The sequence below is a fragment of the Pituophis catenifer genome, unplaced genomic scaffold (genome assembly GCF_029215685.1).
Source record: "Pituophis catenifer annectens isolate HBS135680 unplaced genomic scaffold, rPitCat1.0.hap2 SCAF_2, whole genome shotgun sequence".
NCBI lineage: Eukaryota > Metazoa > Chordata > Lepidosauria > Squamata > Colubridae > Pituophis > Pituophis catenifer.
The window spans coordinates 99799885-99818018 of NW_027256882.1; the positions used below are offsets into that span (position 1 = coordinate 99799885).

General features: G+C 33.7%; 1 protein-coding gene across 2 annotated transcripts in view; it reads left to right on the forward strand.

Moving 5' to 3' along the window:
• FAM13B (family with sequence similarity 13 member B) overlaps positions 1 to 18134 on the forward strand; it is a 70225-nt gene that overhangs the window by 6360 nt on the left and 45731 nt on the right. For both annotated transcript variants that reach the window (XM_070937269.1, XM_070937270.1), the window contains exons 2-7: positions 7795 to 7961; positions 9901 to 10089; positions 11316 to 11528; positions 13413 to 13587; positions 14184 to 14325; positions 16339 to 16508. In XM_070937269.1, coding sequence (XP_070793370.1) covers positions 9933 to 10089; positions 11316 to 11528; positions 13413 to 13587; positions 14184 to 14325; positions 16339 to 16508 — 857 coding nt within the window. In that variant the 5' untranslated portion in view covers positions 7795 to 7961; positions 9901 to 9932. The remainder of the gene's footprint in view (positions 1 to 7794; positions 7962 to 9900; positions 10090 to 11315; positions 11529 to 13412; positions 13588 to 14183; positions 14326 to 16338; positions 16509 to 18134) is intronic.

Sequence of the window (18134 nt, forward strand, 5' to 3'; positions counted from 1 at the left end):
GCCTGTCCAGATTCTATCAGATGGCTCCATGTTTTTTGGGCTATCTTCCGTGATCATGGGGGTTGATACAATACTTTACAGCAGTCAGAAATGCTTTACAGCCTGTAAAGTACCCTTTCCCAGGCTGTGTTAACTTCAAATGGTCATTAAGCGACCAGTCATTAAGCAAGGTCTATTTGTAATGTCAGGCATCTAATCCAATGACACCATGCTATTTCATAATAGAGAATGTTGAGCAGAGGAGAGAAGAAGAATGAACCAAAAAAATTAAAGACATGAGATAAGGAAACAGTTCACACTAATACCATTCACTGTCATTGTCATGGAATGCATCCTTATACCTGCTTAATACTATCCTCTAATTTGTGACATTCAGGAAACAGTATAGTGGTAGTCTCTAACTCTAGTGTGCATAGAATAGCATAATCAAACTAGACTTTGGCTCTGCCAAAATTGGCTGTTACTAATCATTAGTAGGAAATGCTGCATGTGACATGGTTATGGCTTAGGCTGGAAATTTAGTATGCATCTATTCTCTATCACTGATGAATATTACATATATGAAAGCCTCAGAGCAGCGCTATGATGGGATCCCATTTCTGGGATCATCTAAAGACAACTATAAAATATAGATTTCAACTTGGAATGCAAAAAATTAAATGGCAAAGCATGAATTGACAAGGAGAATAATTATATTGTGTGTTTGTGATAAGAATGAAGATAGTTTAATCTTATAGGGTGGAGTTACTGAACACATGTATGAAATGAAGGTGTAGATTTAGTTATGAAGAAGCTAAAATGAATGTCATAAAGTATAAATTGCTATTAACTGTGTATGTACATGAATGTAGAAATTTATAAGATGATGATAGTTGCATGTAATCCTCCATTGAATGATGATAATGAAAGAACCAGGAACGAATTTGGGGAAAACGCCAATATTCTAAATATTGGAGTTCTAAATACATGCAGAAGAAAAAGTTAACTTGCTATGAATAAATGAATGAGAATAAAACACAGCAATTAGTAGAATGTAAATGAGTCATTCACTGATGCAGGAATGTATGAGAATGGTAAATATTTTGTGAAGGAGATTAAAGGAAGTAGAACAACTGCAGGACAAGGAAGTAAAGATTGTGCATAAAAACATCATGAGAGAGATTAATTTTCCAACAGAATAAATTTAATGTGATACTCAGGCTTGAGGTGTGGAAGCAGATTGGAACAGAGTGAATGCACAGAATGCCATGGAAATACATGAGGCTATATCAAAGGAAGTATGAAAAATGCTTGGTGGAATGATTTATTTATTCATTTGGTGGATTTTTATCTCAGCTTACCTAGCCTTAATGCTTTAGGAATCCAAAGTGGTGTACTAGTTTTCCCTTCTCTATTTTTCTCCCTGTAAGGAAGTTTTACCTGAGAAGAGTGACCAAAGTCACCCAGCTTTCATAGCTGAAGCTGGAATTGAACTTTCATCTCTTCATTCGTAGCCTATTCCACACTTACGCAATGCATGGGCTGTATACTGCATGTCAGGTAGCCTTATGTGATCCACCAGTGTTTTTCAAAAAATAATCCATTGGTATCAAATATTGCTATTGTCATGAATGATCGGCTGCCGCTGCCCTGGTTTTTCCAGCTACTTCTTCCCTCAAAAGACATGCCACCAGGACCTCCAATGTTTCTAAGCCTCAGTGCTGCGTAGTGCTGCTAGCCACCAGATAACTGATCACCAGGCCAAGTATTCCATAATAGCCCACAGTTTATTTTTAAGATATCAGTCTGGCTCTTTCCCAGCTAAAAATTGTGTAGGGCTGGTCTAATCCCTTAACCATTATGCCACATTGTATTGGAAGAATCTGTGAGTAAGGAAAAAAAAATACAAAAAAAGAGATTGATTCCTGCAAAAATGTAGGAATATATATTCTGTGTGTGTACGTATACATACACATATAGAGTATATACAGTGTATGTATGTCTGTATGTCTGTATGTACAGTAAAATATATATGTATATAGAGGGAAAACTGCAGAGAATATAATGAAACAGGCAAGGAACTACTAAAATAGAAAAAATCCAGAAACGATGGGATTGTGGGTGAAAAGGATAAAAATGGAGCTTCTAACTGAGTATGAAATTAAAAATGTGATGAAATTAAAAATAAATGTGATTAAATTATTTGGTTTGAAAATGAAATGACAAAATTCTAGGATAATTTTAGAGTTTTGTATGGGAATGATAATGATAGAAACCTTAGCAATTACATTTCATATGATTTTTCTACATGAAAAATATAAGAATTTTAGAATAAAATGAATTCCATTCCATTTGCCTTAAATCATGCTATGTTCAATAGTATTTTACCACCTGAAGTACTAATCTTTAAAATGTATGTTTGGATGCAGTGGAATAAAAGTTAAAACTGCAGGTTTTGGACTATATTATTGGTAACTCTGTCTTCTGGAATTTTGATTATCTGTAATTATTTTATTGTTTGAAAATATTTTTTAAAGCAAGTTTGAGCTATTTCATCTTAATAATTAATCTTCCATCTAAAGGAACCTTTTATTATTATTTTTTAAAAATACTATTGTTTGTTAAAGCTTTTTGCTATGTTGTACTTGCCACTAAGCAATTTGACTTTATATATCTAATTGTTACATATTTTAGAATTTCAGCCCAACTATTAAACAGTATGGTATCTAATGCCTTGTGGCAGATCTTGAAAAACTCAGTAGAGGAGAGAATAGCAGGAAATTATACTGGAAGTTTAAAAAATCTGATGCAAAGGCAATGTTAGACTATTTCTGTATTATTGTAATATCAACACCCACGGATATGTCTATGAAATAACAAGGAGTCAAGTAGTTGAAAGAAACTTGGCCTTTTCATTTTTTTTCAAGCCCAGTATAGGAACTGGATCCAATCAGATCTGGTTGGGTGGGTGGCAAAAGAAAGGTAAGTTCAAAATGGGAGGCGAGAGAGAGAGAAAAATAAACTATCCTTATAGGAGATTCAGCTAGGTAGCTGCTCATATGTTGCCACTCTGTCATTTTCAGCTTCCCTCTCTTTTTCACTCTCGTCATTATCCCCAGAGAATAACATACAGTACATTTACTGCCTTGTAAATCCCATATAGACAAGTACACCCATAAACAAGAGGAGGAGGGGACTAAAACACACAGGCAGCCTATTACTTTTTACACAGAAGAAAGTATGCCTCTAGTAACACCACTTTTACACTTCTGGTAAAAGAATTGGAAGGAATTACAGAAGCCTATGTGTTTTCCCTATTTTGCTACACTTAGATTTGAATTTTTATCTATTATTTGCTTTTTGCTTTTTTATTTCTAAAATTTATATTTCCCTTCCTTCAGGAGATTAATACAGTCTCGTATTCCTTCCTTTGTTTTTCCCCCCCAAATGATAACTTAATAAAGTTCATTGGGCAGAGAGTGATTCCCCAGTTCCTATGGTTGGAAGTTGAATCTGAGTCTCTGGGTCACAGTTTATTTTAATCATATAATCATTTTAAGACAAATCACTCCAACCTTTTCAGCCTGTACAACAAGTGTGAACATTGGAACATTGGAATAAAGCTGATGATTTTTTGTTCCTACATCATTTCTTATGTGGACTTGTAGGGAAATGAACTTGTAGTTAAAATGAACTTAGAAAATCTGATTAAAAGTGACCATTTTGTAATGGATGAATTTTTAGAAATACATTAGTGGAAGGAAAGAATGTTGGACTTCTTGGCTATAATTTTGTAATTGCTTTGTATTTTCAGAAATGACTAAGAGGTTCATATTAAAGATGTTAATTACAACTTAAAGGTGGGCTTGTGGTTGCAGCTAATTTTGTTTTCACTAGATTTCAATAATTTATTATGAAAAGTTGGAAATACTAAGAAGGAAAACTAGTTGGACTGGCATGTAGTCTTCAACCAAACAACGCCTGTATTCATGGACATCACTTGATGGAGTACACAGAAATAAAATTTGCTTTATTAGTGGCACAAGGAGATGGAAGAATTCAGTTATAGCGAAGAAGTTGACTTTCTTTTTTTTTAATTTGATTTATATGCCGCCCTTCTCCGGAGACTCAGGGCGGCTTACAATATGCTCAGCAATAGCCTTCATCCTTTTGTATATTTATACAAAGTCAGCTTATTGCCCCCACAACTGGGTCCTCAATTTACCTACCTTAGAAAGGATGGAAGGCTGAGTCAACCTTGAGCCTTGGCGAGATTCGAACCTGCAGTAATTGCAGGCAGCTGGTCTTAATAACCAGCTTAATAACAGGGTGCCTTAGACCACTGTACTACCAAGGCTCTTGACATTGGCTGACTGTGGAACAGGTCACAGATGGCTTTATATGCACATTCTAAATCAGAGTGGAAGAAGGAAGCCAATTAATTGCTGCAGTGTAATTTGAATTTATACCAACATTTTCAAGAAGAACATCCTTTCTTCAACCCATTTCATGGGATGATTGTTTGGGGAAAATAGGAGGAGGAAGGTGTGTTGGATATATGCCTCATCTTGAGTTACTTGTAAAAATAATATGGCAGAATGCAAACAAACAAATGAATAAATGAAAGTATGGCAAGCAACAGAAGAATTAATAAAGGTTTTAACTAGCAAACCTGGAAAAGACACAATGGCCAATAAAATTGGAAGAGATTTATTTTTATACTAATATCAAAGAAAGGAGACTTGTCATATAATATCCAATTATACAATAATTTCCCATGCTAACAAAATAATGTTTAGGATTATTCAACGCAGATTAGTGCTTGTACAGAAAAAGAAATGTCAGATGTTCAAGCTGCCTTTAGAAAAGGCAGAGGAACATGAGACATTATTGCTATTGTGGAATCTCCAGCTAGAATGGAGGGAGGTTTGAAGAAGGGGTCAAGATTAGAATCCCAGCAGAAAATGGGACAGATGTTAGTCCCCCAAAGTCCCTGAAGCCTTTTCTGACCATTCCTAAGAAAATTCAGCCAATCTAGTTAGATTCTTATAAATAGGCATTGCAACAACAAAGAAGTAATTTTGATGGACTCACAGTGTGGGCCTAGTTCCTTGTGCCTGACAATTGCTTGTGCATGCTGGATAACTGAAGAGGCCAAAGAGTTCCTCAAACTGGAAAACTGGTATCCAAGAACATCTTATTCTCCTCAGGCAAAACATATACAGGATAGGAAGCTATGGTCCATGTGGTGGAACATGGTAGAACAGACCACCTCACAAGAAATCAAGCTGCATAGTGTCCCTTCTTGTTAAATCTGTATGTTCAGTATATATTGAGAGGGTATGGATTGGAAGCAGATGAGTTTTAAAATTGGAGTTAGAAACATCTATAACCTGGGCTGTACTGATACTCAGCTGAAAATGCAAATGTTCTAGTAACGAAAGTGAAGGAGCAGAGTGAAAAAATGAGACTATATCATAAATAGAAAGAAGGCCAAAATAATTGTAGCAAGTACAGCATAGAATTGGCAAAGAAGTGATAGGTAGCTTCTGCCTTTTAGGATCAACAATGAACAGTAAAGCAGTCAAGAAATACTTTGAAAACTTGAATTTGGTAGGGTAGCATTGAAGGCCTTGAAAAAATATTCAGATGCCATGATGTGTCTGTATCTACAAAGATAAGAATTGTGAAGACAGTGGTTTTCCTTGTGGGGAAAGGAAGCAAAAGTTGGACCTGATGGCATAAAATTAGTATTATTAATGTGATAAAATTAATATATTGTTATCTAGATGATTACTGGGTGTTGATTACTTTCCATAGGAAGCTAAAAGTATTGTATTGGAGTAACTTTAATGGTTTAGAATATTTGCACAAGAATAATTGCTTATTGCTCTTTATTGCAGTTGTTGCAAAACACTAATATAGCTAACCCTCTAGGAATTGTTAGAAATAATACATATTCCATAACTTTTTAAATACATAATTTAAACTGAGTTAGGATGGAATCTAGAAGAACTGCACAAGTGAATATATACATTAAAAACATGTTTTTCCCTATACCATAAGTGAGCTGTGTGACTGTCTTAGTAATATCACTAGTTTGTAGTGTTTCTTTTGCACGATAGGGAAACTTTCTGAATAGGAATTGGTTGGTGTTCTGCAGGTAGTCCTCAACTTAAAGATTACAATTGACCCCAAAATTTTTCTTGCTAAGTGAGGCAGTTGTTAAAGTGGCTTTGCCCCAGTTTATGACCTCTTGTCACAGTTGTTAAGTGAATTACTGCAGTTGTTAAGTTAGTAATAGAGTTAAGTGAATCTGGCTTCCTCATTGACTTTGCTTGTCAGAAAGTCATAAAAGATGATCAGTGACCTCAGGATGCTGCAACCGTCATAAATATGAGCCAGTTGCCAAGTGTTTGACTGTTGTTCACATGACTATGGGGATGCTACAACAATCATAAATGTGAAAAACGGTGATAAGTCATTTTTTTCAGTGCATTTTTTTCAGTGCAGTTGTAACTTCAAATAGTCATTAAATAATGGTTATAAATCGAGGGTTACCTGTACTCTAAATAATTGAGTATAGTAATACAGTTTAGGAAATGGGTTATCCGTGTTTATTGACTAGCTATAATTGTATTTTAATTAATTCATTACAGAGGGGTCCTTTTGTTTTGTGAAACCAGGATTAAGCAATTGTAATGTGTAAAAGTAGTCATCGTGTGAAAAATGGAGGCAAAACTTTCTTCCAGATTGTGATTTACTATATCTTTTTAATGGCCAGTGCAGCTACCTGCAAAAAAGTGCAAATGAGTATTTGGTAAATTACAAGCAGTTATTTTAGAATGTGTGTGTGTGTGTGTGTGTGTGTGTGTGTGTGTGTGTGTGTGTAATAACTGCTTGTATTTTACCAAATACTCATTTGCACCTTTTTTTTTATTCCTCTAACTCAGGGATGTGCCCCCCCCCCCACACCCTGTTTTTGCCAGCAGGGTGCTGCAGGAAGCTGTCCAGGTCAAAAATCGGGTGCGGGGGGCTACATGTGCCTCATTGCGCCCCATTTTTTGCAGCAGAGGCATCACGGGCTGGTCCTTTGCTATTTCCAGGCCAGCCCCACAGGCCAGATCTAAGCACCCTGCGGGCCTTGAGTTTGACACCACTGCTCTAACTCATGATAAAATGTTTCTGTATTTTGGTAACTACCATACAGAATGTTGCTCCATTCTGGCTCAATAACTAATCCTATTTATAACAAAGCATGTTTTCTAAGGAGAAAACATGTGTTTCAGAGTTGTACATTCTTCTCTTGGGAATATTCACCTTGGGAATCATTGGATTTCATAATTAACATTGTCAATCAATAATATGAAACAATGATCTATTCTGAAATTTGATTTGGACCATACGATGGAGTGCAAAATTTCTGCTACTTGTTGGTTTTGATCATGAAGCATTGCATTCTGAGGGCAAATTAATTGCTATAACCTTACAGAAAGTGTTCTGATGCTGTGTGGATCATCCTGGAAAAATGCTGAATATAAAATGCCCTCATTTTAAGATTGAAACCAATTCTTAAGGTTGAAACATTTCTGGCATGGCTGAAACAGCATTGGAACATTTTTAGTAAGTCCCAAACGAATGTCCTAAACTACAAATGAGTTTGATTTTAGAATGAGGTGTTTGAAGGTCAAAATTTTTCAAATGGGAAATGTATTACATGCTACCAAATTTAGTTTTATTTTTGAGTACAGTAATGTGTATTGCGACTACATTATTAAGAGATCAAGTACTCAAATGCTTTTCTGTGTTTTGCAGATTAATAGCTGAGATACTGATCAAGTTCTGCCCATCTTCAATGAGGAACTACAGGCTGATCTTCTGCCATAACCTTAAGCAACCATAAATGACAAAAGAATGCTTGGTCAGTAAAGGTAGCTGGCATAGAAAATATTTTGTGAACATAGGTGTTTAAGTGCTGTGAGGTAGGTATTCCCAACTATTATTATTTTCTCAAGATATACTTAAGATGTATTGATTTCAAAGGGTACTACTTTATAAAAATGGAGCATAATGGAGAGCATTCTTCAGTAGTGTGGTAAATACACTGTGATCTGCAACTCTGGGTAGTCTGTGCGTATTTTCATATGTAAAGCTTCCTTCCCCTCTAGATTTCTCATATTGTAAAGTCCATATTGGTTAGAATATCCATTCAAATTTAGCTTTTTTGTATTTAAGATACTACTTATTTATTTATTGGAATTATCCTTATGAAAATCCAGTTTTCTTCCTTATTTTTTAAAATGCCAATAAACGTATGTAAAAGGATGAAATTTGTCAAAAGTTGTTCTTTGTACTATTCAGAAGGCATAGACCTAAACTGGTTGATAATTGATGCCCAGAATTGTACATTCTGATTTTTTAATAACTTTTGGAGATAGTTCAAAACCCACCCAGAAGTATTTTGTGGGTTGGATGAAGCAGTGAAGATGCTGTATATGATCATCATCTGTTCTATTAAGCAGTATGTGATAAAAATTATAAATAATCAGTCAATCAGTTTATAATGTGCTTAAAGTTAATGAAAAGTGGTTTGTTTCAGAATATTAGGCAGCTGTATTTTAAAATTGCATTCCCACCTTTAAGTGTTAGAGCAATAGAGATTCATTTGGTTAAATCCCAAAATTACAAGACAAATGGGGTTGAATAAAAAGTATTATTGCAGTTCCCTTTTACTCTGAGATGTCTCTCCTAAAGTTTGGGGAAATCTTTCACGTGAAAGATTTATCAGCCTGCTCCAGTGATAGTAGCAGGCTGATAAAAAGTGAGAGTAATCCTCTTTAAATTGAGCCTTTGGAATCCCATTAATTTTTTTTGGGGGGGGAGGGGGTAAATTATCAAGACATTATTATTTCACCAAGTGTTTTGTTTCTTTTCTCTTTATTCCTACAAATGTATTCATATATTTTATTTGGATTTTTGTTTTAATTTTTCTGTTTTAAGTACTGTATATGCTGGTTGTCTTGGATGATTTTGTAGCAAAAAAGCTGAATTTTTACTGTAACAAAAATTCTATATGAATCTTTAGAATCTTCTGTGTAATTGTAATTGTGTCCAACATTTTGTAGCTTTTATTACATGTCTACTAAGCATGATAAAATGTCTCTTATTGTTTGTTATTCTAGATTGTTTTTCTGTGGATGTGCAGCAATGATACATCACTTTATAAAAATTCTCTTTAGGGCTATAACAATAGTATAAATTTCAGTCCTTTCAACTACCTATTGTCTGACTTACCCGTGTGCATATTATTACCATAGTTTTTAGCTATTTCATCATTTATTTTTTCATGTCTATTTCAGAAGTTCAGTAGAAATTTATACATTTTAACAATAACATGTTCCTCATTTCTATACAACCCCATTTCAAATTCAATCTTACATTGTTCAAAACCAAAAATTCTTTTATCTATTTTAAAACTTTTTAATAATTGTACATATTAAAATAATTGACGTGAATATCCTTTTATCGTCAGTTCGTCTACATTCTAATACATCGGAGTAAATCTTGGTTTTTTCTCATCCTAAAGCATGACAGAAACTTTGAACAGTCATAAGAAAGTAGTTACTTATAATAAACTTCTACCACTTCGATTTGTAATTGTCAAGAATTTTTAATGAAAAAAAACTAAACTGGAGACAAGCCTTATCCAGGAAATGAAATAGCTAACCAAATTTTTATATTCATTCTGGTTTACCTAGTTTATAGTCTAAATTTGCCTGACAGACAGCATCTAATGTAATCATTCCTTTGAGATGGTATTTATTACTAGAGACAGTTCTAATCCTTTTTCAGGTAATAAATATCTGTGGGAAGCAGTGCATTACATTGAAGAAGTTAAATCTACAACTAATTTATTTTCAGAAAGACACTTTGACATTGGGCTGCATAAAGATATGAGGAAGAGCTCCTCCCCTTCTTTGAGTAATTGCAACTCTGTTCTTACTAATAAAATATTTGGAATTCCACTTGATGAACTGCAACAGGAAGGGCAACCAGGCAGTGAAGTTCCATTCATAGTCCGCCATGTCGTGGACTATATTGAGGAACATGGTATGTATTTTCATCCTGTGCCTTAATGATAAAATTAAAATTTGAAAATATAAATAATTTTCACATATTATTCTTGGGGAGTTATGAAGGATAAGCAACAAGTTACAGTCATACAATCATAAGTGGGAGGAGATGGGTGATAGGAATGATGAGAAGAATAGTAGTAATAGTAATGCAGACTTAGTGAATAGTTTGACAGTGTTGAGGGAATTATTTGTTTAGCAGAGCGATGGCGTTTGGGAAAACCTGTTCTTGTGTCTAGTTGTTTTGGTCTGCAGTGTGACTGCAGCATGTGACTGCATCTTGGACATTAGCAACCGGCTCACATTTATATCCATTTACAGCGTCTCATGGTCCTTCAACTGCAATTTTGGGCAGTTTTTTTGCCAGTTTCCAGCATTTACTTCATGTTTCCAACAAAAAACGCCCATTGGGAAAAACAGACTTGTTTAACAACTTCAGTGTTTGCTTGAAGACCCCAGTGTTCACTTAACAACTGTGCCATATGCTTGACTGCCACAAAAGTCATAAAATCAGACACAGCCATGCAATGATCCGCTTAATGACTGCAATGACTTGCAACCATGATTTCTGGTTCAATTACAGTCTTAAATCTAGAGCTACCTGTATTCCAAGCCAGAAACAAGCTCTTTTCAGCATATAATGTTCCATTTCACAACCTCTAAACAGTCTTCAGCCTATTTTCAATTCAAAAGTTCCATAAACTTGAAATGGGAAGTTTTATGGGTTTCATTGTTAAATGACAAAAGTTTTTACACACTGCTCCAATATTTTTGTTGCTGTTTGTAAATGTTTCTTTGGGTAGCAATGTTGGCTAGGGTAATTTTTGCCTGTTTTTGTCACATTCATAGGTAAGAAATGAATATATTTTCATTTTTTTAATTTTTTTTAATTTTGATTTATATGCCGCCCTTCTCCAGAGACTCAGGGCGGCTTACAATGCGTTAAGCAATAGCCTTCATACTTTTGTATATTTATACAAAGTCAGCTTATTGCCCCCACAAACTGGGTCCTCAATTTACCTACCTTAGAAAGGATGGAAGGCTGAGTCAACCTTGAGCCTGGGGAGATTCGAACTTGCAGTAATTGCAGGCAGCTGAATGTTAATAACAGGCTATTAGTCTGCTGCGCCACCAGGCTCTTTTAAAGCCTGGTTTTAAAGGGAATATTTTAAAGGGAATATTGTTTTTTCATTCTATTTGAAGGAGGTCTAGAGCAAGAAGGACTTTTTCAAGTCAATGGGAATGCAGAAACAGTGGAGTGGCTTCGGCAAAGATATGATAATGGAGAAGATGTGGACCTGGTTAAAGAAGCAGATGTACCTTCTGCTATTAGTCTTCTTAGATATTTTCTTCAAGCACTTCCAGAACCAGTTATTCCTGGCACTCTTCATATGCATTTAATACAACTGCCTCAAGGTATTGGAATGACTTCAATATATATGGAAAAAAAAACTGTTCACAAATAGTTAATTTGGAAGTTTAAAATGCCGGAGACATGTTCCTCTGTAATATTCCAAATGTGTATCAAGATCACTGGGAACCTTGATTTGATATTGATAAAAATAAAAGCTATATGTACTGGGAATAGCACTTTTCCCACTTTTAGGCCCATTTAATAATTCTTACGTAAACAGAACATTTATTAGGGTCACATTGTAATGCCTACTTACCTCTTCACACACATAAATGCACACTATGTTATTGATGATTGGGGATTATTTGGTTTGGAACTCTTGTTAATATTATATCCATTGGATATATAGAGATAGATTTTGGCCCTATCTCTATATCTGAAAAACTAAAAAGAAAATGAAATTGTCTTAATAAATCCCGACATACCTATTTTTATGTAATCCTTTCACAAAAATTTGTAAACAATCTAAAATAAAAGCTGGTCAATTGACCTTTCAAAGAATATGTGTTGGATGATCTGAGTGAAGTCCATGTGTGACAAAATATCCTTGCATTTTATTTCTTGTGGTTTAACTATATCTAAATTATGTGAACATTTCAACACATGGAACCACAAATAAATTTAGATAATTGGAAAGTTTAGATATTTTGAAAACATTTTGAAAGATACCTTCAACTGATATTTCATATTTGTTTAGTTATCATCAGAAACATTCTTAAACACTTTTCTGAAATTAATAAAAAAAATATTCTGAATGTACGCACTACATGTTTCAGTTTCTTCTATTGAGTGTTTGGCAATCAGTTGCTAAATAAACTATATTTTTCTTAATATTGATAATCAAAATAGATTTAGAGGTGACTGTCATATCTTGGTACGTAGGTAGATATAGGTTTGAAAATTGCAGGAATGCTTGGCAAGGCAAGCGCTCTTGTGAACTTGCTGATCAGAAATGTCAATGCAACTATCTGTTAAAGGTTTGATGCACTCATTTCAAGCCTCTTTCTAGGTCCTCTGAGCATTTGTTTTAGCAACGATTCTGACATATCTTTTCTGTGCATATACTTGTGTGTTCAGATAACTGGGAAAAGGCATTGAAACAGCTTCTTAAAAAGATTGACACAGACCTGCATAACAAGGGTCTGATAAAGAGCTAAACTTGAACAACTGAGCAATGTGCATGAGTTCTCTGAACCATTCTAAATAAACAGAATCGAATATAGCTCTTGAGTGCTGCATGTACTATATTTAAATATAGATATTTTTATCCAATGTTTTGTTTTGTTTTCAGTCTAATAATACCTAATAAAACCAATCTGATATGCTTGTGATACATATTTTGCAAAAGAAATGAATAACTTAATAACTTGGTATCTGTGTGTTCTCCTCCTGGTGCTTTGATTAATATGAATGTATAGAATGTAGTCATGTTTTCTGTCAGCAAGATGGAAAGGTTATTGACACAGAATTAAAATATTAAAATATAACAAACTGTATGAAAGTAGTAACAGCTTCAGATGTTAATTCCTGGTATAAAATCACTGCAATACTTGGGAGAGGGTGGCAATTTTTATTACATATTAAAATACATTTTGTGTACATCTCTATTTAGATAATTTAAATCCATCTGACAAAGATAAAGATAACATAAAACTAACAAATAATTAAACAACAAAGTAGAGATGATAGGAAAGATTGCTAAAATCAGGGGCAGAAAATGTGAAAAATGTTCAGTTACTGATTTTTTTTTTACTTAAAAGTAACATTTTTATTTAAAATGGAATTGAACAGTTCTGCATGAAACTTCATACTGCTATTTGAATTGAAATTTATCAAATGTGGAATAGTGCATTAACATTTATTTAAAATTCTATCACACTTTGCAGATTATAATGAAGATGAATTTGGAAGAAAATTAAGATTCCTCTTGCAACAACTTCCGCCTGTGAATTACAGTTTATTAAAGTTTCTGTGTAGATTTTTAGCTAATGTAGCATCACATCATGAAGAGATTTGGTCTGCAACTTCATTGGCTGCAGTTTTTGGTCCTGATGTCTTTCAGTAAGATATTGTTCCCTTCCCCTTTAGAGTAAAAGTGTATTTAAGAAATTTGTCCTGTAATATAACAATTAAGTAATTTATTTTACCTTCCTTAATTTTATCCATTCAGCAAATATATTAAATATTATGTTAACATTATATGCTCCTTAAATTTAGCTTTTCTATTAAAATAGTGTAAAAAGTTTTTTTTTTGCTAAATTAACAAAACTTGTTAATTAATTACTCAATTTTTGTATAAATATTGGATCTGCCCATTACTCATTTTTTCAAATGTAATTCCACAATTATATTAGATGCTCAAAATGCATAGTAAATCATTTTCTGATTAATGTGATGAATAGATCTCATTCTTCCTAATTTCAGAAAGGCAAAATTGAATGGGGTAATTCAAGCAGTGGCCCTGTTTGATAGACAAACCAAAATAATAATTTCTTGTAGATGGTGCTCTTAAAAGGTTGTCTAGCTTTAGGGAGGAAAAAGATATATAGGCAATCCTTTTTAACCTTTACCTCTGGTAACCCTGGAGTAGGAAATATTAACAACATTTGATAAGATGATGTTAAAAAACATGAATTTAGTTTTGGACATTCTTAAAGCATTTACACAGATGTGGAGGATCTGAAAGAGCAAGAACTTGTTAGCAGAATAATGGCAGGACTGCTAGAAAATTATGATGAACTCTTTGAAAATGAAGAGGAAGATTTCTCATCTAATGATTTAAGTTCAGTAACTGAGCAGGTAAGAAACTAATGCATTTTTGGATAGATAAAATATTTGTAATATGTAAAAATAGAAATATTTTGCTGTATAATGTACTGTGAGCAGGGGGATTTGATTTAAATCGAGTCGATTTAAATCACGATTTAAATCATGATTTAAATCACTAGTAAAAAGGCTTGATTTAAATCAACTTGATTTAAATCATAATTTTTAAAGAGCAACTGTCATCTCTGCTACTCCTTTGACCCGCTGTTGACTCACCAGTAGTCCCAGTGTTGCAGAATATACAGCCTTGTGCTACATAACTAAGCTCCATTTCATGCTGAATAAACTAAATTATTTATGTATCTTAAATAGAAAACTATCTTATGATAGATTTTTACCCCAAAAGTTTTTATTAAAATAAATTTGATAAAAATCAAAAAAATCCGATTTAAATAAAAAAAAATCAGATTTTTTTGATTTTTTTTAAAAAAATCATTGATTTTTATCCACCCTGACTGTGAGATACGCTTATAAATTCTAGTTAAGTTTACTAATTGGGCTTCATTTATGTTCCTACCTTTTCTTTTACCATGTGCAGAAGATGCTTGAAATAGCTGGGTTGTAGTAGAACCCTATTTCTTATATACTCCAGAAAGTAGCCCAAATGAAAATTCTAAAGTAATGTTAGTTGTCCTGTTTGCAGAAATGCAGTTATTAGCTATTTTACTCAATTATTAGACAAAACCAGTTCTCATAAGGGAACCTTAACACTAATCTATGGTTTAATGCAGTGGTGAAATCCATTTTTTTTACTACTGGTTCTGTGGGTGTTGCTTGGTGGGTGTGGCAGGGGAAGGATACTGCAAAATCCCCATTACCACTCAACTCCAGGGGAAGGATACTGCAAAATCCCCATTCCCACCTCACTCTGGGGCCAGCCAGAGGTGATATTTGCTGGTTCTCTGAACTACTCAAAATTTCCGCTACTGGTTCTCCAAACTACTCAAAATTTCTGCTACCAGTTCTCCAGAACCTGTCAGAACCTGCTGGATTTCATCCTTGGTTTAATGAGATGTGAACAAATCTAGCCTTATCATTATACTCTTCATACTTCTCTCTTCTCTTTGCTACATGAGAGAGGAAAAGTATGTTGCATTTCCTCAAACATAGTATAAATGTTCAAATACAGTATGTGCAGTGCCATGATTTAAATTGTTGATATTTAAATTAAGAGAAAATCATGGTTTAACAAACAAGAGTTTTGTTCAGTTTATTTATCTAGCAGCAATAATTATAGCATGCTCCAATTATATGTACATAGTTTATTTAAGTCACCTTAGAGGGGAGATGGGTGGCATAAAAATTTAATAAATACAATAAAACAAGTAAAAATTCTTTCTCTGCAAGTGCAGTGTGAAAAATAGTTATGCAGACCAGTTCATTTAATGTTACTCTTTAACCCCTCTGTCTCCTACTGGAATAATAAGCACGAAAATTAGTAAGAAGCAAGAAAAATACATATGCACAGAATCAGTGTGTTGAGGCAGACTTTGGAAATAGATGACTTACCTTTTGGTGATGAAATTTGAACACAAATTTAGTCTATTGCATCTATGTTAGATTGAGATTTCATTGAATTGCTTTCAGAAATGAGAGCAGAGATTTCAGTATTATTAAGCTAAAGAACACTGCTACTCTTCATGATATTATGTGTGCTTTACTTAAAGAAGATCCAAATTAAATCTCTTAAAAATCTTGTGCCTTTCTTCAAGGAGTAGATGCCTTTGTTTTTCTTCTGTGTATTGGCTTAAAATTACATATTATAGGCATTACCCCTGGCTGCGAGGCTTCATTGGGGGTTCATTGATACATGCTTGTTGAGTTGAGATCCAAAACATAGGTATCAATAAAATTTGATCCACTTTATTTTTAACATACGGTATACTTTTCCTCTAATGTGTGGAATTTAATGAATTGTTTTAACAGAGAAAATGGGGTCTTGATGTTACTTGTTTTTCTTTGTTTTTCTTTTTTTTTTTTTTTAAGATAAATGATTTGTTGGATGAAGATGATATAAAGCTTGAGCAGTCTGAAGAACTGCCAGAAGAAGAGGAAGAGGAAGAAAACACAGAGGATCCAAAATATAGGGAAGATACAGAGCCTCAAGATATGATGGAGAGCATCCTGGAGTCATGTAGTGTTTCAGCCTCAACAAGGTATCAGCAAAGATACTAAGGATAGTATTACTAGGCAGTACACTGTAGTATACTTCAATATTATATAAGCTTCTGTTTTTAGTGTTGAATTTTAAGATTTTAGTTATGCAAAATTTTGGAAACTTTCCAACTATTCTGTCACAGAAGTCAGACTTAGATACAGTAATGTAGTTAAATTGACACAAAGATCTCAGGCCTGAGTTTCCTTCATCTAGACCAGAGTGATTCTCTAATAATGCAAAATAGAGTTTAAAATAGTTGCATTTTGAATTATGGATTCATGACAAAATTTCAGGATATCAATGCTTCATATAACATTTCACAATTTAATGAAATAATAGTTTCATGCTTTTATTGTTTCATTCAAGAACTTGGCATGAGCCAAAATTAACACTTAATTTAGCTTGAAACAATTTTTGAAAGTTCTGACTCGTTTGCTGCTTTATGCATGTTAAAAAAAAAACTTTGTAAGAATGTAAAATTAGTTAATGTTCAGGATCCAGCATTCCCACTGTAGCTAGCCTGATTCCTGAGGAAAAACTGCAAGGTGTAAACGTAAACATTATTCTACATGGCTTCTGCCATAATGATGCTGGGGGTATCTCTAAACTTGCTTTAGGGGACTATTGCAGTAGGGTGGGAGTGTTTCAATTCCTGTAGTGACTCCAAATTTGGAGTCCTTGAACACATGCCTGATTTAATATATTGATGTTGTGAATAATAATATTAACAGATATATTTTAACAAAAGGAGGGAAATAAAGGTGTATTAATATATAGAATGTTAGATGAAGTTAAAACAATATCCCACTAATTGTGTCTATTACTCAGTAAAGTTAAATGGTCTCTTAATAGGAAAAATGAAACTGACAGTCTTCTGTAATTCAATATAGTTTCTTAATATCCAATTGCTTCCTAGTGTAGACCTAAATGGACACAAGGCCTTTAAATGAAAAAAAAAAATCAGTATTAGAACCCCATTTAAAATTGTCTTTTTAAAGACTGCAATATAGGCAAATAACATTTTGTTTATTACACCCTGCATATTTTGAATATAGCAGCCTTAATATAGCAGCCAAGTAATTTGTTATGAGCCAAAAAATAGGAAATAACATTTTTGTATTTATTCTTTTTATATAATTAAATGTCTCTGCTGCTCATCTCTCTAATACAGCAACTCTGGGCAGCTTACAATATAATAAAAAGTTAAAAAGTATTAAACAATTAAAATTAGGGAGAAAAAAGCTTAAAAGTTAAGAACCAAGATGAGGATGAGAATCTTCTCTACCCTATCAGCCAACCCCAATGTAGCAAGCCCCTATTGGGGGCCCAGGCCAAGTGGCAGAACCAAGTTTTTAGGCTCTTTTGGAAGGTCAGAAGTATGAAGGCAGATCTCACCTCTGATGAAAGAATATTCCAGAGGGAGCAGCACAGTGTAATTTTACAATATCATGTAAAAAGAAGAAAGAGAGTACATAGGGTGATTTCTGATTATTTCATAAGTATTAGATTGAGAGGCCACATTAAAAGCATATGTATAAAACAGTATTCATTTTCTTGTCCTACACATACAAAATGGTTACCGTATTTTTCGGAGTATAAGACGCACCGGAGTATAAGACACACT